Source organism: Haliotis rufescens, unplaced genomic scaffold (assembly GCF_023055435.1).
Source record: "Haliotis rufescens isolate VD_foot unplaced genomic scaffold, xgHalRufe1.0.p SCAF_109, whole genome shotgun sequence".
Taxonomy (NCBI): Eukaryota; Metazoa; Mollusca; class Gastropoda; order Lepetellida; family Haliotidae; genus Haliotis; species Haliotis rufescens.
The window spans coordinates 88,799-116,294 of record NW_025963790.1 but is presented as its reverse complement, the minus strand read 5'-3'; the positions used below and the strand labels follow the sequence as shown (position 1 = coordinate 116,294).

At 38.0% G+C, this 27,496-nt stretch overlaps 1 protein-coding gene across 1 annotated transcript; it reads left to right on the top strand.

Annotated features, from left to right (window-relative positions):
- Positions 1-1,429: 1,429 nt before the first annotated feature.
- LOC125377954 (CD9 antigen-like) lies at positions 1,430-8,453 on the top strand (the record flags this gene model as incomplete). The annotated part of the gene is made up of 6 exons (XM_048392088.1): positions 1,430-1,552; positions 4,457-4,657; positions 7,081-7,155; positions 7,632-7,715; positions 8,048-8,119; positions 8,370-8,453. Coding segments are annotated over exons 1-6 (573 nt in total), but the record flags the coding sequence as incomplete, so codon positions are not given.
- Positions 8,454-27,496: the final 19,043 nt, after the last annotated feature.

Here is a 27,496-nt window from a genome sequence, read left to right as displayed (position 1 = left end):
TGGAAAAATGAGAGTAAGAAATGAAACCCGAAGACATGAAATTTGCGGAACTCAGGCGAGCGGATGAAAAAACGGGGGAGCCTGCACGTTTGCTGTTTCATTCGTTCTAGGCCTTCGGTCTCAAGGGGTAGTTTGGACAATGAATTTGCACGCTAAATGTCCTGTGTATGACGATACATGTGAGCAGAAAGGGAATTCCCTCGACTGTAATATTGCGATTCCCCGATATTTCGTAGTAATAAAGGTTTTCCTCCTCGGAGAGCGTGGCTTAATGTTTTACATTCATTGGAAAATGAATGCAATAACACGTGACAAATTCAACTTATCAGAATGCAGGAATTACAATCAATGAAAATTTAAACATTTGACAATGAAACTAATTTAGACTTAAAAGTTGAGATAGTAAATGAAATTGAAATGATTAATGGAGAACTTGAAAAAAATATGGTGTTTTTAAACAAATGGAATGTTAATAAGATCAACAGCTTAATGGGTGGAAATCGGAGAAAAAACATTAACAATCGCTTGAACGTGAATATATGTATCTTGTATTTGAAATAAGAACGGAAATGCAATGTTATCCAAAGCCATATTGCATTTGCATTGTAAAAACTCCTGTTCACAAGTTCTATGGTAGACGTGTGGAGAACATTTATCCTGATGTCCGAAAAAAATCCCTATTTTGACTTGTACCATGTTTTCCCGTGTTTTTAAGGTGTCCAATCGACTGGCCTTGGCATGTGTTTGTGACGGGTTCCACCGGTAGGCCAGGGTACGGTCACCTTTGCGAAAACCTGGTATCATCACTATTTGATAGTGATTCATAAACACATGCTCGTGATGAAGTTGGAATCATACAATCTACTATATATATTTCTTATGGGTGAGTGAGTTAATATTTAAAGTCACATCGTCAATACTTCAGCCATATCGTGACTTGAACAAGTTATAGCATATATATAAACTGTCGTCAAAGGACAGTACAACAACTAGCAATATATCATAGATTATAATTTAAAACTTGTTTTAGATATAAAAAAAATGATTGGATTACGACAGACGACACATTATAGAAACAGGCTTTTAATCACCAACAACTAAAGTTAGGCCACCATACTAGGGACCATGGGGATATTTCTTGTGGAATATGAAAAGGTTTTGTCGATCTTTTTGCACTACTCCATTTGAATGTGAAAACCGAATGTGAATAGTGAATGGGCGCATTTAATGCAATGAAAACGTATTGTAACTTTTATTGCATATACTAACACAGACAACATGTTAAGAGCACTGTTACCCACAGGTGAATGAAAAGCCAAGCGGGTGTGTCGAGTCGTGTAAATACTGATCATGTTTTGATGACCCGCCACATGCGCTGTGCACCATTCGTCCGTGGTGAAAGTGTGTCAGAACGATAGGCGTCGTGAAGGATATACTGGGGGAACGCAAAACTGTTGATTTCGTCGTTTCGGATTGATCTAACAAACAAATAAGCATGTGGTCCGAAGCAAGGATGAAGCATTTGATGTATGGGATCAGCGTAGTTATGCTGGTGAGTGTTGATCTTGTAGGTTATTGCTTTTCCATGAAGATTTCATGGTCCGGATACTTATGCAGGAAAACTTAGACTTAGTATTCTCATGAACATATAGTTTTAATTTTAGTTTATCTTCAACATAGTTTTTTTAATTGCTGATTACTCAGTGGAGAGACAAAGTATACTTTTCGAAAGAAAGTTTAATGGCATTTGTAGCAAGTAGTCTTGTCTTACGTGAATAATATAAGATGGACAAAAGCCTTTCCATCTTCGAAGAAAATTCAAAATGAGTCAAAACGATTTCGTTCACGATTATGAAATAGGTGTTCATGGAAAGGTGATCAAATCCAGCCCAAAGAGCTTTAATTATCATACATTGTACACGTGGGGAATGGAACCAGAGCCTTAAGCGAATGCTTTAACCACTTGGTCAGTAGTTTATGTCTATTTCTAAACAAACGTCTAAAACACACGACCTTATTCCAGACGTTGTAGTCAGTGCTACATGTAAACATAATACTCTTGGAGTAATATCGTATGGTTTTATACCATGGTCAGCGAAACTCAAGCAATATAACGACAGATGTCAATAGAAATCAGCTTATACTGTACCCGTCCTTTCATATTCTTTTGGTGTTGTTTATTGGACGAAAAAGGAAATTCAGGGTATTGACACCCTCACACGAAGAATCATGTCAGACAATATATCCCACCACCCTTGCTCTTCTCTCAATCGCTTAGATTTACCAATCATTATGGGAGGGCGTGTTTTGATCATTCCTCAGTTTTCTAAAACGAGCCATGGATGTGGGACATAATGTCAATGTTATTGTTGATTTTGTTGATGGTTCTGTACTGATAGACGGTACAGAAAACAAGTGTCAACCAAGTTATGTGCCATATGAAATCTGCTCAGTTTTTAAAGGAGAGGCTTTCTGAACGACCACTGCGTCGAGTTTATGTGAAGTGTGTTGAGAGGAACAGCTACCCTGCAGAGTCCTTTGCTTTGGAGATTTGGAAAGTACCAGGGTTTGCTGCCAGGAATACTGACAATCTGGTTTATGCAGAAAGCTGCAGTATTGGGGAGTCTTCATGTTCTCCGAAAATTTATGAGTAGTTTCGACTCGGCAGCGCTTTCTTAGAGAATTCCCATTCGCTGTCTGGGCTGCGTGTAGAGGAGTCATTGAGCTGATGATGAGCGTAACCAGCCCTCTTTCTTGCGTGTTGTTATTTTAATCATAATAATGATTACAACAACATGTTCAAAGCTGAACAATAGACAGTCTCTTTCAGAGAGGGTCGACAAAAAAGTGCGTATTGAGATGAGATTTGAAACATACGTCTTTTCTGTACAGGTAAAGACCATTTCGAAGATACACTTCATAGGTCAGTGTGAAATCATATGAATAAAGCAGTTTTAGACGATTCTGTGACATGGAGATGGCGCGGAAAGTCCTGCAGGTATCACTGCCACATCTACCTCACCTCAAGCTCATGGATAATGTTACTTTTTTTCTGTAAAATTGCAGAACGACGAGTAAGCCCACGACTGAATATCTTTGACAAAGCACTCCCTCTTATTTACAAGTTCACTCTTGTGTTGCTGCCAACAAAGATCCTGTTCAGTGAATGTACAGGGATTCAAAAGGAATTTTAGAGATTTTACAGAGCATTAGCACTTTTTTTCCATGACGATTCGATATTATTATTCTGGGCTTCTCATTTGAACAACTCGCCTCATATTTAAAAGATCATTACAGAAGAAGTTACTTAGTTTGTATATATGGAGTTAGTTACGTCGATGCTATTTACTTTTAATGAACCTATCCGCCGTTAAAACAAGGTCACATGAATGTTTGTGTGAACTGTGTCATGCTGTAATCCTCCAGTAGTGGGTGTATTGCAGATAGTTAACTCTCCAATAGTTAATAACTAATGTTCACCATCCAATAGTTTTAAACTCCATACGCCGATCATGTCAGTCGAACGGTGTTTGTGATCTTTGATAGACAAATCGCAGAAACGCACCCTCTCATCAGTCAAGTAACTACGCTCACCACTATTCACACAATGTTGAGGTTCTAAATATGAGTTGATCCCGGCCATTTAGCATACACAATCGTAAATTTACCTACAAATTAGACAAATAATTTAGAAAATTAAGCAATGTTCTTAATGGATTGATTGCATTTCTACTGTAGGCATATATATTATATATTACAAACCATCAATGCAACCTAGGACACTCGGAAAACCACCAATGGCGAAAAATCCATCTTTAACCTGACGTATGTAGCATTCTAGTGTTGGCCATTTTATGAATTCGTTCTTTCTTTTAACCAAGGCATCAGTTACATCGACTATGACACGTGAAACTGTACTTTTGTCCACCCCCATCGTATCACCAATCACTTGAAGGAAACTACCACTTGCGTAAAAACGGAAAGCTATCATCAGTTGTTGATCGACGTTTAGAGCATGGCGACTTTATGTAGGGCGCTCCAAATCTTCCCTCAGTATATTGGCGATATAGTTGATAGATTCCCGCCCAAATCTGTACTTATCACGAAGTGCACTGTCTGTGTAGTTCATTTATGCAAAATTAACAGCTCGGGATCGCTTCTGTTGTCTCGCATAACCTCTGGAACCATGTCAGCGGCTCTAGGCCTTACCATGAACGCAATTTTGTTTCAAAGATAGACAAGGTGTTAAGTATTTAACGGAGGTCAGGAGGTGTGTTAACTTTAACGGGTGTTAAACCAGTCGTTAAAGATAACCATGCTTTGAGAAACAACATAACCATTTGGTTATATTTAACGGGGAGTTAACACTGACTTAACGGCTGGTTAACACGTAACCGGGTTCTGAACAACCGAGCCCAGGTCTCTGTTTAATGAGGTACATTTTATATTATTGCAGCTGGTTGGTGTCGGACTTACAGTCATAGGCACATGGCTGGACAGATCGTATAAACTGACTGACTATATGAATGACTCGGACAGCTTCAGGCTCTTGTATATAGCTTCTTACAGCTTTGTCAGTGTTGGACCTCTCATCATCCCCTTTACAATTGTTGGAATCTGTGGAACAGTCAGAAGGAGCGTGCGTCTTTTATACGTGGTAAGTTATTAGTTACATGTAGTTAAATCACAACTTGTTGAGACCCTCATGGACAGTCCGGGTTAGAACATGCGGTGGTCGTAAGAAGGATCGGAATGGATCTGGTGGCCAGGCTTGGTGGCTTTCTTGGCTTTGGTTTGCTCATACCATCAATCACTATGTCTGGTCCAGTTTCGATTATTTACAGGTCGCCATCATATGGCTGGAATATTGCTGAGTGTGGTGTTCAGTGTGAAAATCTGAGTTTTCCGAAGTTGAAAAGAGTGATATTTTCACTGCTGTGAACATAACACGTTGTCAAGCAAGAATAACCTCTCCTCGAATTGTCTCCCTTTATCGTAAGTGTCTGCTCGTACACAAACTGTTGACTTCCTTTTAACGTTAGCTCCACATTGACAAGACAAAATAATGACAGATAGTCATTAACTGAGTTAATATCGCTTCATGTCGTTTGTTATTCTCATGAAAATGTTTCGTTATAAACTGTAAATTTCTCATTTAACTCGTCAATCGAAAATGTTCGTTTCACAAAGTGCCATTTTTGTACTCGACAAGAGTGACTTTATTTGCTTCCAACACCGGTCTCGAAGTTTTTAAGAATATTTTTCGTTAAAGCAGATTTTGTATATAATCAAATCGATATGTATGATACAAAATTTCGTGACCCTAAATATTTTTGTTACATTTGTTTATATTTTTTAAGATTTTGAAAACACGAAACGACTCTTTAGTCGCAAACACAAGGGGTTGTGATTCGTCCTGTGTGTTAGCTAGAGAAAATATACGTTTCAAGGTTTGTAATGAAAAAAATATTTTTTTCGAGAAAACAACTACGTATACAAAAGGAGTATGTAATAACTAGGATGTGTCGAGTGAAGTGTCATGTTACTCTCATCGAGTGACGGGTTGAGAGGAGATATTTTCACCAGTGGCGTGTGAAGTTCACCCCTACAATTTAAGCGTCTAATTTTTCAATATAAATCTGAAAAAACTCACATTTCTGTACCATGCAAGTATTTGAAAAACATTTAAAATGACGTTTCGTGCCATCAAAATGGTTTCAATAATTAAACTGAAATTGTAATACGTCTGAATGTTGATTTGAGGAAATAATTTGAATGAGTTCTAACGAGAAATGAAATATGAAACTCACAAACTATCATGTCAAACTATTGAAAGGATTCTTCGAGTAGCACCAGTTATGTAAGGGAAAGAGATGTGTTTATCGTCGCCGCCGCCGCCGTTTTGTGGGGGGGGGGGGGGGGTTTGGTTGTTTTTTTTGTTTTTTTTGGGGGGGTGTCTCTCACTCTCTGAGGTTTGAGGGTCACACACACCTTAAGATCAGTGGGAAGATCTATCGGTGCCGCCTGTGAGGTTGGTTACTTACTCTGTTGTTTAACGCCGCACTCAGCAATATTCAAGATATGTGATGGCGGCCTGTACATAATCGAGTCTGGACCAGACAATCTCGTGATTGACATCATGAGCATCGATCCACGCAATTGTGATGCAATAACATGCTTCAACCAAGTCAGGGGGGCGGACCAACCGATCCTGCTGGTCACCTCTGATTACAAGCATAATTGCAACTTACAGCAAACATGGGTTGCTGAAGACCTTTTATCTACCCGGATCTTAACGGGTCCCGCCTGTAAGGTAATAATGATGTCAGTTAGTCTCACAAGTTTACCGACTTGGTTAGTGCAGTGCAGGGCAGAGTCATTGTCAATTTTTGTGTGTGTCATTTTCCGGGCCCACGTTGTTGTGCACTCAGGCTGTCTGTCAATGCTCGTGACTTGTTCAAGGTATCATTATGGTGATGCGCTTGATAAATATGTGCACCATTGTGGCTCTTAATGTTGAGTGTGTCAGTATGCACTGCTCCTAGTGAGAGAAACTAGCTGTTTCTTTGGGGTGTTTTTTTAATCCGAATACCTTGTTCAAGTCGGTGTCGCATTTACGGTGTGAGTTGTATAAATTGCTGTGACGTGCTCTCTGTGAAGGGCGGCCATTATATTTTCTACGCGTGGTTAGTGTGAATTGTCAGATGACTATGTGGGACGTGGTGGTGTGTGAACACACTTATGTGTTCTGAGAATATATTTAGCAATCTGTTATTTAACAGTATTGTGGGTATTAAACAGAGCCACCGCTACGCACTTGTCTGGTCGCAATATTGACACCGTATGCTCTGGTGTATTTCCGAGACAGTAAAAAGGCTAAAACTAGTATTCGAACCCACGATCATATGTTCCTGGTACGCTGAAGACACTCCACTTCGCACAGCGTGTTGCAGCACCGTAGATGACTATACAAGCTTAGTGTGGATGCTTATTGCGTGGATTACCATACTATATATAATAAATAAATAGAATATCCGAATAGATGTGGTGATTGTAATGATAAAATATTCATCATTTCAGTTCTTGATAGGATTCTTGATTCTCTCAACCATTCTGCTTGCGGTTGGAGTGTACAATTGGGTGCAACATAGAGATGTGAGTAACAATAAAAGGATTCACCAGCATATGAAAGCATTTCTAAGTCTGCACACACACATACACGCACACGCACAAAATATACACGCACACACACACGAATAATTATATATCCACTATGTTAATAATATACACCTCACCATGTCTAATTATACTATGTGCATGTATCTAACTCAACCATTCTGCTTGCGGTTGGAGTGTACAATTGGGTGCAACATAGAGATGTGAGTAACAATAAAAGGACTCACCAGCATTTGAAAGCTTTCTACGTCTGCAGTAGATTGAAACCAGTGGTTGAAGCTTTCACGCAACACACTCGCACGCACACACACATACACGCACACACACAACATATACACGCATTAACACGCACACACACACGAATAATTATATATCCACTATATTAATAATATACTCCTAACCATGTCTAATTATACTATGTGCATGTATCTAACTTGATATACTATTGTTTGTAGGCGATAGAGGCTTTTGCAAATCACCTGAGGGCCAAATTTGTGGTTGATGACGATTTCAGAAAGTATATGAAAAATGTACATACGGTAAGGTATTTTGTTCAAAACTTAACAAACATTCAGGGGACACATAATGATAAATGCACTTCAGATGAACTAACAGACAATTGAATTAACGAGTACACTCTTTGTGTATGTGTTTAAGGACTAATATTTTGAAATTGTCAATATAATAGTAGTGATTCAATTCACAATGAGTCAGATTCCATTCACCAAATGAATGCTCACGGCGCTATATTAGTTTTACCCCCGCACTGTTAGTGTACAATCCAATTTCATTCTCATCTCCCTGGTACTAACCAAGCTTCCTTTGGTGAGAGAGGTGATATTAATGACCTGATCAATGAATCTTATTATAGTTAAACTGCTGTGGATCTATTGGTTATAGCAACGACTTCCTGAATACATGCACCCCTCGGGCACCATATTCGGTTAGTAGTTTGTTAAATGATTATCATATGACCAGGTGTATTGATACGACTAACCAAAATATAACCACGATACAAGAACAGTTTTTACATTAAATGATCATATTGATATTTGACTGAATTCAAATTGTCACTGTCCTAAGTGCATGCTCATGGCATTGCCGAATTTTTAACATGGACTCTGCTTTCTAAGGATTATGGATATGCTGTGTTTTACATTCAATGATACTTCTTTATTCTCTCTGATTCACAGTACTGTGCTTTCCCGACGTACTTACAACTGAAACCTTACATCTACGGATCGGTTGGTGTCGCCTGGGCTGTTGATGTTTTTATGGTTAGTGATGACCTTGTGTAAAGTATTCAGAATGGGAAATAACTCATTTTACGCCATTATAAATTTGTTCCAAATTAACCATTTGTTGTAACCGTTTATATCCAACATGGTGTTTCACATTTCCTTAAATTACCAAATATCCTTAAAGGAATCCACCAAGCGATACTAAATATTGGAAGATGTTAAGTAACATGTGACTTTAATTCATTACATTGTTATTCCATTTCTGCACACAACATCAGTTTAATAAATACCACATAGGGACCCTCGAAGATCCGGGCTAGGAGAAGGCTTCAGAAACCTATGCTTGCCGTAAAAGGTGACAATGCTTGTCGTAAGGGGCGACTAACGGGATCGGGTGGTCAGGCTTGCTGACTTGGTTGATGCTTGTCATCGCATCCCAATTGCGTGGATCGATGCATGTGATGTCAATCACTGGATTGTCTGGTCCAGACTCGATTATTTATAGACTGCCGTCACATATCTTGAATACTGCTGAGTGCGGCGTTAAACAGGAAACAAACTGCCACTTAAGTCTTAAGTGTTTTAAGTACTGGTGACTGTAAAATAGCACAAAATGGTGGTTTATAAGGTTTGTGTTGTGTTTCTGGTACAAAACGTGCATTGCTGTTAAATACACATTGATAATGTCAATGTATCTCTAACGTAAATGTTCGAGTAGTTCCATGGCCGTTTTATTTTTTTTACAGACTATAGGAATGGTTTGGTCACTGTTGCTTTGCCGTGTCATAAAAGCACATGATGTGGATAAGAGACACCTTCGAAAATACCACTTGAACATGACTGAAATGAAGGAGTTATTTCTTGAAGTTTCAAGGGTACAATATCCAAGGCCTCAGCGAAGCTTTCAAACAGATGTATGATAGCCACTCGCACGGTATTTAAGAACTTGATGGTTCAGTGACCAACTTTTTTCCCGATGCAATTCTCGATGTCTTCCCTATATGCCTACAGTCCCATTCTGCCTACATTAAAATCCTAAAAAGATGCGGTCTGATGCTCAGAAAATGATACATGTGTGAACATGACTGTGACCTGTTTCACCTGTGATATGAGATAAACTTGTCCATACCGAGTCAAAGAAACACTGTAGGTACAATTGGAAACACTTGTGAAATAAAGGCATCACACAAAACAAGTCACGCATATAATATATTTATAATATAACACTGACGAAAACAATAACAATATATTTGGCAATACTTTTACATTCAATCAATTGACGACAGGCTGTCTCAGTCTGCTGAGTAGGCGTATCTGCTCTTCTGATGCCACCGATGAATGGTTTCGTTCTGACACTGATCTAATGAAATCTCCGACAATGTTGCACCGACCTTTGCACACTGACTGCACACACTTCAAGTGTGTTGCAAACTGACGTTCAGGTTAAACCGGTAACGGTATAATGAGGTGGGATTGAAAAAAGGATGTGATATACACTTAAACATTTTACTTCGTCAAATGTTAATTTCATTGATCTCTAAAATAAATCAACTTTATAACGGCATACGTATTAACATATCTACTCAGCTTCAGATTTGGTTTTTTAACTACAATGGATTAAAAGCTTAATTGTATTGATCTTAAATATAGTTAATTGATGTGGTTGGTTCTATATTATTTGTAGTTGTTTATACAGTAATAAGTATATATTAAGGCTAATGTTAATTGCATTGATCTCTAAAAGAAAATCATCTTTATACCCGCATGTGAATTTTGTTGTATTTAGTGTTTATATATATATACAGTAATAAATATTTAAATCCATTCGTCCGTTTTTTAGTTACTAACATTTTACACAGAAATCTGTTAATCAATAGTAGTTCAGTCCATTTACATAAGTAGGAATGAAACCGAGATCCCAATGTGTCAACATTATTTTCTGTAGGCAAATTGGGATATAGGCACAATGGGATGTAGGCACAATGGAATTGGACCAAATTTTCTATTTTGCCTTGTACCCTAAACCAACTGGCTTGCCTTTGCATGTGTCTGTGACAGGTGTCACAAGTGGGGCATGATACGATAACGTGTTCGCGAAGACTGGCATCATCACTATTTGATAATGATTCATAAACACATATTCTTCATAAAGTCGGAGATTTCTTATGATTATTTGCAATGTTTTTTGTCGCTTTTACTGTCATGGTCACGGAAGCGATCGTACCTTATATCGGAGTATGCTAAGTTTATTCCTTTTGGTGGTCATAATTGAAAGATCGTAATGAAGATTAACGTACTTAACAATATATAGGAGTCGCCCTTGAGATCGATGTTAATAGAGCAATGATACGTGAGTGAGTGAGTGAGTGAGTGAGTGAGTTAATATTTAAAGTCACATCGGCACTATTTCAGCCATATCGTGACTTGAACAAGTTAAACATTTATATTATATATAAAAACCTGTCGCCGAAGGACAGTACAATAACTAGCAATATATCACAGGTTATTATTTTAAAAATTAGTTTTAGAGCAATAAAATGATCACATTATATCAGACGACACAGTATAAAAACGGGCTGTAGATCGCCAGCAACCAAAGTTCAGCCACCATACTAGGGACCATGGGGACTAACGGTACTTCTGCTACCTACATGGTCCCCAGCAGGATTTACACCATCCCTCGGGCTACTGGCGATGATCAGAAAGATTAGCCAAACAGTTAAAATCAACAAAAATGCTACGATTAAAATCACAGCGAAATGAAAAGATACTTTGAATGATACCGGACTTACGTACCTTCACAGGGGCACAATTGTTTTACGATACTTCAACCCCCTGTTTTTAAGATACAGCCACTAACAATCTAAGTTATGAATTCATTTTACCAAATTAAAATCACTTTCTATATACTATACATATTATAATCAAAATTTATCTATTAATTCTATTTCTTTTAAAAAACCGATGAGTAAATGAGCACTGATACTAAAAAGAACCTTGATGGACGAAACTTTGAAATACTTATCCCTTGTAATGGAAAAATCAATACAGTCAAGGAGTACATGCTTGACTGTGATTCTCTCATCACAAGGGATACAAAACGGAGGATCCTCAACTTTAAATAGATATTCGTGTGTGTATCTTGAATGGCCAATACGACATCTTCGTAAAATGACCTCTTCAAATCTGGACTGACAACCCAAGTAGGTGTAACCGATAGTTGGCTTAATTTGATGTAATTTACTGATACCTACTTGGGTGTCCCACTTCATTTGCATAAGATCCCTGATGTAACATCTGACCACAGGATTATAATCACTGTATGGAATTAGAAGTGGTGTCACAGATTTGTTGAGTGCAGCATCAGCCATTGTGTTGCCTTTTATACCCACATGACTGGGCAACCAACAAAAGACGATGTCGTATTGGCCAGTTGAAAGATCATTATAAAGTTCTAAAACGTTTAAAATGATTGGATGACTAGAAGAGACTTTTTTTAGTGCCTGAAGACAAGATAAAGAATCAGAAAAGATTATAAATCGTTTAGATGCAGACTGTTTTTGAATGTATCCCAAGGCTGTAAGGATCATTGGCCTCAGCAGTGAATATAGAGCTATTATCTGGTATTCTGGAGGATAAATGTTTTGATCCAATGACGGTGGCAGATGCGACTTTGCCACCATCCTTGGATCCATCAGTAAAGATTGAACGGTGAGTGTCGTATTTATTTCTTAACTGTAAATATGCTTGTTGATATACGAGTGGATTGGTCTCAGATTTTATAAAACGTGTGAGGGAAATGTCTACTTCTGGCCTCATCAACTGCCAGGGAGGAGAAGACAAAAGGCGGTAAGGAGAGATGAGATCTAAATCTTTATTGGCAGCAATAACATTTGATTTAATCCGAATTCCAAGTGGGGGAACCACCTCTGGTTTCCTCTGAAACAGTTCTTCATATTGGGGATGAAAAACGGAGTCATTGGCAGGATTAGAAGGGTTAGAGTGCAATTTAGTGATATATTGAAGAGATAATTTAATACGGCATAGTTTCAAAGAGAGTTCACCAGCCTCGACATAGAGACTGTCAACAGGAGAAGTTCTAAAAGCATCAAGGCACAGTCAAAGTCCTTGATGGTGGATTGAATCTAGCTTTTTTAAATTACTCTTGCAAGCTCCAGCATACACAATGGAGCCATAGTCTAATTTAGAGCGGATTAATGATCTATATATGTGAAGGAGGGTTGTCTGATCCCCTCCCCACTTAGAATTCGAGACGACTTTCATCAAATCGAGGGCCTTCAGGCATTTAGTCTTTAAATATTTAATATGTGGCAAAAACGTCAAATGGTGGTCGAAAATCAATCCCAGAAATTTTGCCTCTTTTACATCCTTAATTGGAGTACCATCAAAAGAGAGCTCTCGGTCTTTATAGGGTTTATATTTCCGACAGAAATGTATACAATTTGACTTCTTCTGTGAAAACTTAAATCCATTCTCAAGACACCATTTTTGAATTTTATTAAGACACAACTGTAAGTGCCTTTCAATGGTACGCATTTACCACGACATGAAATATTAAAATCATCCACAAACAATGACCCATCGATTGAGTCATTTAATACTTTAGATAAACTATTTATTTTTATGCTAAACAAGGTAACAGACAAAATACTGCCTTGTGGAAACCCCTGATCCTGATTATAATGATCAGACAGGGTTGATCCAACACGAACTTGAAATTGTCTGTCCGTTAAAAACTGTGATACAAATTGAGGCAAGCGGCCTCTTAAACCAAAGTCATGTAAATCTTTTAAAATACCATGCTTCCAAGTGGTATCATAAGCTTTTTCAAGATCGAAAAAGATAGATACAGCATGTTGTTTGTTTACAAAAGCAATTTTAATAAATGATTCTAAACGAACCAAATGATCAGTTGTCCTTCGGTTTTTACGAAAACCGCACTGGATATCACTGATTAAATTGTTGGTTTCTAAAAACCAAACTAAGCGATTATTCACCATGCGCTCCATGGTTTTACAAACACAGCTAGTTAATGAAATAGGTCGGTAATTGGATGGATCTGTATGATCCCTGCCAGGCTTTGGTATGGGTACAACGATGGCATTTCTCCACGAAGGAGGAAAATGGCCTGTTGTCCAAATATCATCGAAAATATTCAATAGTGTTGTGAGACAAGATTTAGGCAAGTGTTTTAGAAGCTGATAATGGATATCATCAGCACCAGTTGCAGTATAATGAGCTTGTGCTAAAGCAGTGTGTAGCTCATGTAGTGAAAATTCGTCATTATAATCTTCGCCATTGTCAGAAAAAAAATTGACTATTTTCCTTTTTTGTTGTTGTTGATACTTCTGAAACTTTGGATTATAATTTGACGAAGAAGAATGTTTGGCTAAAGTTTCGCCCAGTTTGTTTGCAATATCTGATTTTTCTGTCAATAAATTATTGTCATCTTTGAGAAGATGAATACTTGATTTGGAACCTTTGCCTTTGATTTTTTTATCATGTTCCACACCTTTGACATAGGCGTGCGAGAATTTATTTTGGAAACATAATCCTTCCAGGTCTGTTGTTTATTGAGTTTAAAAGTTCGTCGAGCCTTGGCATAATTAATTCTTACATTATTCAAATTATGAACAGTAGGATGGCGTCGAAAGTATTTCTCAGCCTGCTTCCTACGCTTCCTAGCTTGTTTTCATTCATAAGTAAACCATGGGTTACGAATATGTGGGTTCACAGAGGACTTAGGAATAGTTTCATCAGCTATACCTTTCAGTTGATCGGAAAACAACTGAATCGGGTCAGAAACATCCATTAAAAGGTCGTGTTGCAATTTGTCAGTACATATGTTCTGAAATAACGGCCAATTTGCCTTAGGAAAATTCCATCTTGTTATAGGTGGATCATCGGTGGGGTTTATAGCTGTAAGTACTGTCGGAAAATGATCACTTCCACAAAGGTCATCATGGACTGACCATTCAAATTCATTATATAAGTTAGAATCTGTGATTGACAGATCTAATGCAGTGTACGTACCTGTTGCAGAATGTAAATATGTGTTCGAGCCGTCGTTGAAGATGCATAGATTATTGCAATAAAATCTTCAAGGATTTTCCCTTTATTATTTGTATTGGAACTTCCCCATAGAGGATAATGCCCATTAAGATCACCCATGATGATACAGGGCTTAGGTAGTTGGTCAAATAAATCCTGAAGGTCAGACTGCTGCAAATTTGAGGATGGAGAAATATATAGGGAACAAAGTGTGAAAGTTACTTGTAGAGTAAGACGGACAGCAACAGCCTGAAGGTTACAGTGGAGATGAACAGGACTGTGGATGATGCCCTGCCTCCCCAAAATGGAAGCACCGCCAGTGACTTTATCACCTGGAGGTGAAAAAGAATGATAGGAATTGTATTGACGCAATTCAAATTTCTCTTGTAAACTAAAAGCTGATGGTTTATAGTCTTGTGCTAATAATTGGACTTCATTAAAATTATTCCTAAGTCCTCTGCAATTCCACTGAATTATGTTAGGCGATTGAGTCATTGCTGTCTCCGTGAACACTCAACAAGAAGAGGGCCGCTACGAAGACGAGTCACATTTTTAACTTCTCCGCAAATTCCTGAAACTGCTTTTGAAATGGCGAAAGGATTAAGCTTTAATGGTTGTTTATCAGCTGCCTCGATCACAATAAATCGGGCCCAGGAATGCAATTCACGAGATAATTTTTCAGTTGGATCAGATTCATCTAGATCCACATGTCTACGTTTTGATCGGTTTGAACCAGGGTACTGGTGAGACATGATGAAATAAAGTAATTCAGCACCCCTGCTCCCCACCCACCACGGAGTGTTACAACGTTCTACGTTTTGGTGCACCGGATATCCAAGATGCAAACACCAGGGATACAGGGATGTTATACTCCAGCAAATATGACGCAAATAGCAATATTTGTATACCAAATTAAATGCCAGGCTGGTTCGGCCCATGACAAGAAATTGGATACATACTGAATTTGGAGGTCAACATCACTAGATTGGCCCATGAGCCACCGCCTTCTGGCATAAGACTCTAGGCAAATTGTTACATAAAGAGTTTGAGAATTCAAGCATGTTATACACAACCAAGTCAAAATAATACATTTATAAAATTCACGTGTGTGCATACACAATTTTATGCACAGGGCTTGGCGTGACCAGCCGATTGAAAGAATCGGGCCCATTCTACCACCCGTCTAGGCGAAGTTAGGGTCAAAGTGGTGTGTTGGGCAGAAGGTTCCAGTGCTCTCAACCACCAGAATCCCGTCCTCCGCCGACACAGGGGTGCAACCCACGGCAAACAGGTTGCCCAATTCGGTCGCCTTTTACGACCAGCAATAGGGTGCTGTGGAAATATTTTAGCTGGGTTCCACACAGGGGAAGAGCTATTAAAGTTACCCAGCACTCACCACGAGGAGGTTGCTCGTCACGAGTGCATAGCAATGATACGATTGACCCATGAATTATTTTATAGCAGCTGACCAGTCATAGATATAAGTTAATATTTGACGATTTGGTTAAAGCTTATTTATTATTAACAAGACGCGTATGATTTCAACATTTTGCTTAAAAGAACACGAGGTCCACCCCATGTAGCCTATATGGCTCTTTACTTCCTCACCCATTGTAAACTAGTAGACTTGGAACGTGTTATTCCCCCCACCCACATTTGTTTTGCCTCAGGTTTTATTGATACAGAGGTAAATCGTTTGGTTTTAAGTTCACCTTGAATTAAATTGAAAAATGCAATTTCACACACTGTCCATCGCGCTAGGGTTGTATTAAACTTGGAGGATTCTGTTGTTTTAAGCAGGCCTTTACTGTTGATGAGTATGCCACCTGTTCTTTGCCACGAGGACACAGACGCCATTTGGCTAAATTTTAGATGTGACACCGCTTATATCCACACTAGATTTGGACGGTATATTAACTATCCTTTAAATTAGTGAGTGAGTGAGTGAGTGAGAGAGTATTTATAGTCACATCGGCAATATTTCAGCCATATCGTGACTAAAGCAATTTATACGTTAAGAAAACAACAGTTTAGACTATATTAAAACCTGTAATCAAAGGACAGTATAATTACTAGACTTATCACAGATATCAATTTTTAAAACTAGTACGTGACCATTAAAAGTTATATCAGAACAATACATTGTACAAACGGGCTATAGATCGCCAGCCATTGAAGGTAGATCACCATACTAGGGACCATGGGGACTTATAGTACCTTTGCTACCTGCATGGACCCCAGCAGGATTTACATCATACCTCCAGGCACTGGCGATTATATGCAAGTTTAGCCATCAATTAAAACTAACGAATATTCTACTACGATTAAAATCGTGGTAGGCTTAAATTTACTTTGAACGATGTGGATCTTATGTATCCTTTCGGGGGGACAATAATTTTACAGTACTTTAACCCCCTTCAAGGATACTGCAACAAACAATCTCAGTTGCTAATTTAATCTACTAATTTTAAAACATTCATATTTTATTACACACATCAATCAACATTTCTCAATCAACTCTATTTCCTTTAATAAAAAACCAATAATTAAACGAGAATCAATACAATTAAAAAGATCCTTAATGGATGATACTTTGAAATATTTATCCTTTGTGATGGAAAAATCAATACAGTCAAGCAGGGCATGCTTGACTGTGATTCTGTCATCACAAGGGATACAGAATGGAGGATCCTCACCTTTCAATATATATTCATTTGTATATCTTGAATGGCAAATACGACATCGTCGTATAATGACCTCATCAAATCTGGACTGACATCCAAAATAGGTATAACCGATATGTGGTTTAATTTCATGTAATTTATTGATACTGTCCAAGGTAGTACGTTTCGGCCCTCGGATGGTAGCTCAGGGTGATGACGGATGACAAAACTCAGGGGTGACGTTTAGACGACAGCAGCCATATATATTGTTGATGGTTGAAATGAGTCGAATGGGCAAATGTTAATAAGAACGTGACAGAACGCAAACCGGGACCGAGAGGCCAATGTTCCCTGGTTGGGAGAATCGTTCTGTCACTTACCTTCTGGCTGTCTCTCTGACTGACCATGTCAGTCGGGTTTTGTGGAGAGAGGTATTACATAACGTGGGGCAAGGTCATTGTCCCACGTGTATGTATATACGTAAGATCCGGCGACGTTAGGAGGTGTTAATTGAAATTTTTAGACAGCGCTGGAGATTAAGGGTCCTGCCCGGAGGGGCTTATGATAAGAGGGGATACACAGAATGTTTGCTGAATATATTAAACAGGCAAGGGGCATAGAATTTCGGTACACTTGGAAACATATTGAACCAGTTAGGTATTTAGATAAATGAAATGTTAAATAAAAGGTTTGCACAATTTTAAATAAAAGTATTGAAATGGTTTGCACTATAACAATACCCCTGAACGTTGTGGAGCTTTTGTCCTCAATAGCTTCTTAAAAATAATGACAATATTTAGTACAAGTACAAGTACAGATCAATGCAAATGACATCGACAGTTTGACAAGTAGTTGCTTCATGCACTACACTTGACTGAGATGAATGAAATGACATTAGATAAGATATACAGGCGTGTAAAAGTAAATAAGTGAATAACAGCATTGTCAATATCGATAAAACAACTATACATAACATTAACAAGTTGAGCGGAGGTGGGCTCGTACACACAAAATACAGGTGAGCGGAGATTCCTGCTCATACACAAAGAACATTGGACGAGTTTCCACCGAGCGGCACATCCTGCTCGCGGTCGGAATACCAGACTGCTAGATAACAGGTATCACATTGAAAGAGATAATAAACATTGTTGAAGTAAAGTAGACTGATGACGTAAGGACAAAAACATAATGTGCGTAAAGCGTTGTCGTTTGCATATGAAAGTAATATTTTCATGATAACAGTAAGATCTTTGAAATTGGGAGTCTTATATTGTGAGCCTAGACTCGACAAGGCTAGCAGATGTGAAGTGTGATCTGCGCTAAACAGTAGAATGTGTATGCAAAACCTAACCAACTTCAAAAGTCTAAACTGGAATGTAATGAAAAATTCAATCATGTGAAATTGTCTCGAAGATATTTGAACGAATCGTATTTTGTGTGCCAGAGACCATTTACGGTTGATCGCACGAATATACATAATTTTCGCCAGTATCATAATTAAGCACAAAATTACGTTTGCAAATCGAAGAAGTAGGATATAGACTGTATACACAATCTCCACTGAATAAGCTTGGTAAGCAACGAGGCTCCCTAACTTATTATACTTCTACAATCGCTGCTACTACATCGATTTTATCAGTTTTCACAAAGAGTACAAATAATTTCAGTGCTTACATACTCAAAAAGGAATAAATGAAGCTATAAGCAGGAAAATGTAGGGTATTAGATAACTTTGTGAAAGCTATTGTCTATAGTAATGGTTATGGGGCCACAAATTTAAAGAAAAATCCTTGAAACCGGGAGTCTGATTTGTATGGGACGACTCGGAACCCGCAGATATCGTAGATCTGCACTAAATGCGTATAAGCGTAGGGTGTAGGACATGAATAGAGTAAGAGCCTAGCCGATTTCAAAAACTTAATCTGATAAGGATGTACCTCTGATAACAATACATAGATTGCAATACATACTCATTATAGAAAAAACATGACAAAATTTTAAGAAAACGAAACAATAATGACTTGATTACATAACATACCTTATAGGAACAAGAATGTCCGTGAAAATACGTATAAGCACAATATACGTTGAGAGTTGGAACGAAAGATCAAATATATTGTCACACGCACATATATCGGTAGGCACTTGCTAAAGAATCTTGACGTTCGTCGACTTGATCTTGAGTGTTGGTAGCATGGCTGAACGTTGGCGTACTCACATGATTACATGAATATTGTCTGGATGTAGTTGTTGCTGACGTTCGGGTAGGCTGGGCTGCTGTCTGTTGCTGACGATCGTGTTGGCTGGACTGTTGTCTGTCATTTTCTTCGTTTTCCCGTCAAGATGGCGGGTGGCTTGACGCTGCTTTTGTCTCCCATCACCTCTGAACTACCATTTGCTTTGCTGCGAGTTAGGGTAGGGGGATCGTGCGTGAGTACAAGCAAACTCACGCTCCCCGGATAATTCTCCATCATCTGTCCAAGGGCGTACGTTTCGGCCCTCGGATGGTAGCTCAGGGTGATGATGGATGAAAAAACTCAGGGGTGAAGTTTAGACGACAGCAGCCATATCTATTGTTGATGGTTGAAATGAGTCGACAGGGCACATGCTAATAAGAACGTGACAGAACGCAAACCGGGACTGAGTGGCAAATGTTCCCGGGTTGGGAGAACCGTTCTGTCACTTACCTTCTGGCTGTCTCTCTGACTGACCATGTCAGTCGGGTTTTGTGGAGAGAGGTATTACATAACGTGGGGCAAGGAAAATATTATTAACTGCTTATGCTTAGATTGATTGTGAATATATTTAAGAGCTGTTAAGATGGCATGTGATTCTGCGGTGAAAATTGAACTGTCATGTGGTAACCTGGACGAGATAGTTCTGGATCCAATGATAGTAGCGCTAGCAACTGCACACCATCCTTTGATCCATCAGTAAATATAGATTTGTATGTGTCATATTTATTTCGCAGCTGGTTATATTCTTGTTGATAAATTAGTGGATTGGTTTGTGATTTCTTGAGTGCTGTTAAAGTCAGATCTACCTCTGGCTTCACCAGTTGCCAAGGAGGTGAAGACAGAAGGCGGTGCTGAGATACATTTTCAAGATGGATATTTGCAGAAAAAATGGCAGTTTTTACCCTTATTCCAAGAGGGGGAATAAGAGAGGACTTAGTTTGGTAAAGTTCTTCATAAAGTGGATGAAAAACACAATCGTATGCAAGATTAGACTGATTTAAAGATAATTTGGTAATATACTGTAAAGACAATTTCATACGTCGGAGTGTAAGTGATGGCTCGTCAGCCTCTACATATAAACTGTTAATGGGTGATGTTCTGAAGGATCCAAGGCAGAACCTTAGTCCTTGATGGTGAATAGTATCCAGTATTTTTAGATTGCTTTTGCATGCTCCTCCATACACGATGGAGCCGTAATCAAGTTTTGAATGGATGAGAGCTCTATATATAATTTGAGGAGGGTCTTCTGATCACCTCCCCACTTAGAATTTGAAACGACTTTTAATAAGTCAAGCGCCTTCAGGGATTTGGCTTTAGGGTATTTTACATGGGGTTAAAAAGTCAAGTGGCTATCAAAAATAAGTCCTAAGAACTTGGCTTCTTTTACAATTTTGATAGGTGTGCCATCCAAATAAAGTTCTGGATCTTGATGTGGCTTATATTTTCGACAAAAGTGAATACAATTGGTCTTTGATTTAGAAAATTTAAAGCCATTTTCTAGCGACCATTTTTGAATTTTATTTAGACATAACTGCAATTGTCTTTCTATAGTATTCATATTTTTACCACGACAAGAGAGGTTAAAATCATCCACAAAAAGCGATCTATCAATTGAATCGTTTAAAACCCTAGAGAGGCTATTGATTTTAATACTGAACAATGTGACAGACAAAATACTGCCCTGTGGGACACCCTGATCCTGATTATAATGATCAGACAGGGTAGATGCCACACGAACTTGAAATTGTCTGTCTGTTAAAAAGTTGGATATAAATTGAGGCAAACGGCCTCGCAATCCAAAAACCAGTAAATCTTTTAAAATCCCGTGTTTCCATGTAGTGTCATATGCTTTTTCGAGATCGAAAAAGATAGACACTGCATGTTGTTTGTTTATTACGGCGTTTTTCACAAATGATTTTAAACGTACTAAATGATCGATGGTACTTCTGTTTTTTACGGAAACCACATTGAATATTTGTTATGAGATTATTGGTTTCTAAGTACCAAACTAGACGATTATATATCATGTGTTCCATGGTCTTGCAAACGCAGCTTGTCAATGAAATTGGTCGATAGTTTGAAGGGTCGGTATGATCTCGCCCGGGTTTAGGTATTGGAATAACTATGGCATCACGCCAAGAAGGTGGAAAACTTCCTGACGTCCAAATTTCATCAAAAATATTCAACAGTGTTTCTAAACATGATGCTGGTAAGTGCTTCAGGAGTTGATAATGTATGTTATCAGCTCCAGTAGCAGTATCGTGAGATTGTTCGATGGCTGTATGTAGTTCATGAATAGAAAAGATTTTATTGTAATCTTCCCCATTATCTGAATTAAAATTAATTTGTTTCTTTTCCTGTTGTTTTTGGTATTTTTGAAATTGAGGCACATAATTGGAAGAGGAAGAATGTTTGGCCAAAGTTTCAGCCAGTTTATTTGCAATATCAGATTTCTCAGTTAATAACTCATTCCAATTCTTAAGATGGTGAATACCAGATTTAGATCCCATACCTTTGATTTTCTGGATCATGTTCCATTCCTTGGACATCGGCGTTCGTGAATTGATTTTTGAAACGTAAGCTTGCCAAGACTTGCGTTTATTTTGTTTAAACGTACGCCATGCTTTAGCATTTGCAATTTTGAATTTATCTAAATTATGGACCATAGGATGGCGACGGAAAAAATGTTCAGCTTTCTTCCGTGCCTTCCTAGCTTGTTTGCAAGTATCATTAAACCATGGTTTACGGATGTGTGGATTTGCAGGGGACATGGGAATGCATTCATCAGCTATTTTGTTAAGTTCATCAGAAAACAGTTTTATTGAATCAGGAGCATCAATAAAACGAACAGGATTTAATTTGCTCGTACAAAGTAACTCGAACAATGACCAGTTAGCTTTTGTGAAATTCAAACTTGTTGATGGTGAAGCATCAGATGGAGTTATTGTTTGAAGAATAGTCGTCGTGGACTGACCATTCGAATTCATTTAGATGCTCAGAGTTGGTAAGTGATAGATCTAGAGATGAATAGGTGCCTGTACCTGGATGTAAATAGGTTTTAGAGTTATCATTAAAAATGCATAGAGCGTTGTCAGAAACAAAATCTTCTAATGTCTTCCCTTTGGGGTTTGAATCAGCACTACCCCAAAGAGGATTATGTCCATTTACATCTTTGGGCATTTGTAACACCGGAGTGGATTGGGGACATACACCTCCACTCCGATGTTAAAATATCCAGCTTTAATGTTTTTTGGGGATGTCTGAGAGCGAAAAAGTGAAAAGGTATGTCTAGGTGTTGACAATACTGCCATCTTGTGTTTTTCTTGTGAAGCGCTTAACTGAGGTAACACCTTGGTTTGACAATTCATGCGCTATTTCATCCACTGTCATGTCTGCAAGACAGCGAGCACGATCTCGGACAATACCTTTGCAGGAATTAAGCGATTTGTGTTGGGAAACAACAACCTTTGTGTTAACAAATTGCTGGATACTCAGCAGATTAACAGCTTGTTGCTTGTATTGAACCAGAACGAAGACGGGTCACGTTTTTAACTTCCCCACAAATACTTTGTATTCCCTTTGAGATTGCAAAAGGGTTCAGTTTTAGGGGATTGCCATCAACGGATGAGATGACAATGAACCTTGGCCATGAGTCAGTTACCTGTGAAGGGACATCTTCATCTGATGAAAGAGAATCTATATGCCTGCGTTTGTTTGTTTTAGATGAACCAGAATGAGGATTGGAAGCCATGTTGTAAGAAAATATTTCAGCACCCCTGCTCCCCACTCGCCATCGAGTGTCAACAAGGACAGGGTTACAGGGGTGTTATACTCCAGAAATAAAGACATGAAAAGCTGTTGTTAATAAAAAGACAAATGTCAGGCTGGTTCGGCCCATGGCATTTTCCTATAATGCCTAATTCCTATTACCAGATTGGCCCATGAGCCAGCGCCTTCTGGCATAGGACTCTAGGCAAAGTATAAATTGACATTAATAACACTATCATATTTCATGATAAACAATTTATTTCTTGTGATATTTCTAAATACAAGTTTTCCATGCACAGGGCATGGCGTGACCAGCCGATTGATAGAATCGGGCCTATTCTACCACCCGTCTAGGCGAAGTAAGGGTCGAAGTGGTGTGTTGGGCAAAAGGAACACCGGTTCCTGGTTCCAGTGCCCTCAACAACCAGAATCCCTTCCTCCGCCGACACAGGGGCGCAACCCACGGCAAACAGGCTGCCCACTTTGGTTGCCTTTTACGACCAGCAATGGGGTGCTGTGGAAATATTCTGCCCTGGTTCCACACGGGGGAAGAGCTATTAGCGTGACACAGCACTCACCACGGGGAGGTTGCGTGCCAACTATCCTTTAAAAGACAGGAAGTGCTATAAGTGTCTTAACGTTGACACGTCGTTTTAAATCGTTCTGTGTATAATGTTCAGCGGCGCAGTCTCTGTAACACGTGCAAAGAGTTATACTCAATTTATGTCAACCTTTGCGATGTGCAGATAGTGGCTAATGCATGTATCATATTATGTATCACTGTTGAAAAATATCTTGGTCTGACTGGAAGGTATTATTCCCATATATATAATTGCCAAACCATGATAATCCCCAAAACAGTGGGGATTAAGATTAATGCTGCAGGCATTGTCAATCAATCAATCAAGTTGATTTCGTAATTCAGGCCACATTGCCCATAGTACAGTTGTAAGATAAATAAAATTTTAGGTCACATTTCCAGAGTGTTGCATCTCTGTCGATCTCATTTTAAATAATTTACATAAATATAAAGCTGTCAAGCGTAATACATTAATATAACATGATTTAAATAAATTTTATAAACGTAATATTACCTATATAATATTTTTGTAATGAGGTGAAAAAAAGTATTTCTCAAGTGAACATATTTCTTACATACAAAAAAGATATGGTTTTCATCCTCTACTAAATTTAAGTCACATTCTTTCCATATAGATTCTATATGAGGTATTTTTAACAATTTGCGAATAATGTTGACTCGAAAGTTGTGAAGTGATATTCGAAATTTACATATTGCTCTAACTAATCATTTGTCTCTGCGTACTACTAATTCGGGTTGCAGAAATGATTTTACGTCAGCATAATGCACTAAAAAAGTAGAAGACTCTAAACTGTGGTACCATGATTGGAAATATATATATCTTAAGCGTCTTTAAAATGCAGATAAAAACCTGTTCCTATCACAACATCTTGTAATAACCACACATACGCAAAACCGCTATTACATTTCCCTCACATACGATGCCCAATTTACTTTTCCATTCTCATCTAATACTTTGAGTGAGTGAGTGAGTGAGTTAATGCTTTACGTCACATCGGCTCTAATACTTTGAACATAACATAACATTGGAAGGGGTATCGACTTGCATTCATTCGTAAAAGCTTAATCCAGTACTTAATTACCCTTATTTGAGTATTTATAAACATACAATGACGTCCAGTTTCACCCAAAATAGCTATGTTTGATGCAAGCTTACCTACACCAAGAAAACGATTAAAATAGCATGTTTGTATCTTTTCAGTTGTATCATAATATTTAATACCCCATATTTCCCAACCATACATCAATATTGGAGCGATTTTACTGTCAACTATTTTACAAGCAGTCGAAAAATCTATAAATCTGTTATTACTAAACAAATGAAAAACTGGCCCTATTGCCTTCCGTGCTTGCAAGGCAAAGGTTTCACATGCTTTAGACCGTATTAACCGTGAGGAGAAGATTATTCCAAGATATTTATAGTACCTTACCGTCTTTATCTTTACATTATCCAGTGTCCATGCTTCATGCTTGGTCGGGGGCACGGGTCTCCCAGTCGTCTAACGCGCCGCGATTCGCTGTGCTGAGCTGCGTCCCTTGGACACGCCAGAAACCTACGATTGTGGGTTCGAATCCCGGTTCGCCCCGATTATGTTTCTAGATTTGCCAGCACCATACCCGTGCTCGTGGGTTTCGCCAAAGTGGTAAACGTCTATGACCTGCATCACTTCGGGCTTTCCTCCCACATTAAGCTGACACGCCGTGATAAAACTGAAATACTGTTAAAAGCGGCGTTAAACCCAACTCACTCACTCACTCATACTTGGTCATTATCCCCCCATTTCCAAAATACAATAACATTTGATTTATCAAGATTTAGACACAATCCATATTTCAAACAATATGTAGTTAAAGCATCTACCTGTCTCTGCAAGCCCCGAACAGTATACGAGAAAAGTACAATGTCATCGGCAAATAAGAGTAACATCAGATCTTCAATATTTTGGGTAACAAATATACCATGATCGCAAGCAGCATACATTTCAAACACAAGCTCATTGATTAAGAATATAAATAAGACAGGGCTCAAAACGCAGTCTTGTCTTATGTAACCCACCAGCGTTGTTTAAAAAAAGAAGTTTTAAAGCAACCAATCTTTACACATGCTTTTACAGATGCATACATAATTTTTAACAAATTGTACATTTTACCATGGCATCCTTTTTGAAGGAGTAAATATAGCATGTTTTTTTCTCACAACATAATCAAACGCCTTTCTAAAATCAATGAATGCAAAATAAAATCTACTTTTTCTCTTACAGAGATATTTGGAACATAATGCATGCAGCGTAAAGATATGATTAATGGTAGAATGTTGAGAACGGAGAACTGCTTGGGATTCTGAAATAAGCTCATTTATCTCTATCCAGGTTCTGAGGCGTTTTTCTAGAATAGAGGTAAACACCTTCCCTAAGATGTTCAAAAGAGAAATACCCCAGTAGTTGTGAGGATCCGTTTTAACTCCACTTTTGTATAATGGTATTATCATCCCTAGATTCGATACCCCAGGAAACACTCCGCTATCAAGAACTTTGTTAAATAACAAGACTAGAAGTGGTAGAAAATAAATATTAAAAAGTTTTAAGAATTCAGGCGGTATACCTTTGTAGCAGTTTAGTGAATGTCTTTTACGAGTAAACAAACACATACTACGGGGTTGAGGTCTTTATTGCGATGCGATGAGTGTGATCAAGGATCTAGATATTATACACCCTGAAACATAATTACACAATAAATAATAAGTAAAACATTATCATTACTGCTAGATACATAGCATAGGCCTATTACAAGTAAGTATTTACATATATCAGTCATCCATTAAACACAAGATAGACTGAACCTTAAACAATTATACTAGAACATATACAATAATATACATGATCAACAATACCGATATTCAAGGGAGATAACTCCTTGACTTTCTTTTGATTATAATATATACACAATATATATACATAACGCTTACACATTCTGTATAAACATATACAATACTTTAAGACATAAATTAATTATATGATCTTACATTAAATGTGGTCATCACAATTAGATTACATTGTAAGTCTTAGACAAATATAAATAACACAATGAATACCCTGTTGGTGATACAAGGGTGTGGATCCAAACTGCCACACGTATGACAACACCATAGATTATCTGAATAAACAATACATAGACTAAAACACTATTTAACATTAAATATATTGAACAAAGTAATACACACATTTTAGTTACAATGGTTTGCATGTATCACATCACACATCTTTCACACATATTTCATTGAAGTGATAGAATCCATTTTAGTGATAAAGTTTGGGTGTTTAGCTTATCTTATGCAGATTTAAATATTTAGACATAATCAACATTTATGTTAGATTACATGCATTTAGTTTACTTCATATAACACTTTGAACATACTGTATTATTTAAATACAACACAAGATAGAGATTATAACCATTTAACTCACCTGATTTAATATTGGCTCTTTATCCTTTGCTGGTCTGAGCAGTTCTGTCAGTTTATGTGCTAAGAGAGTATGCAGTGTAATCAAAGCATGCAGTTTAACAATAGGTGTTAGCTTGGCCAATCAGCAAATGAAGCTTCTGGCCATGGGGCAGTTAGTAGGTAAGACATCAGACAGGTCAGGTACACTTTGTTATAGCTGACTGAAACGGACAACTAGTTATATATGATAAATATACGTAAAAACCTAAAATGGAATTAAAACAAATATATACAAA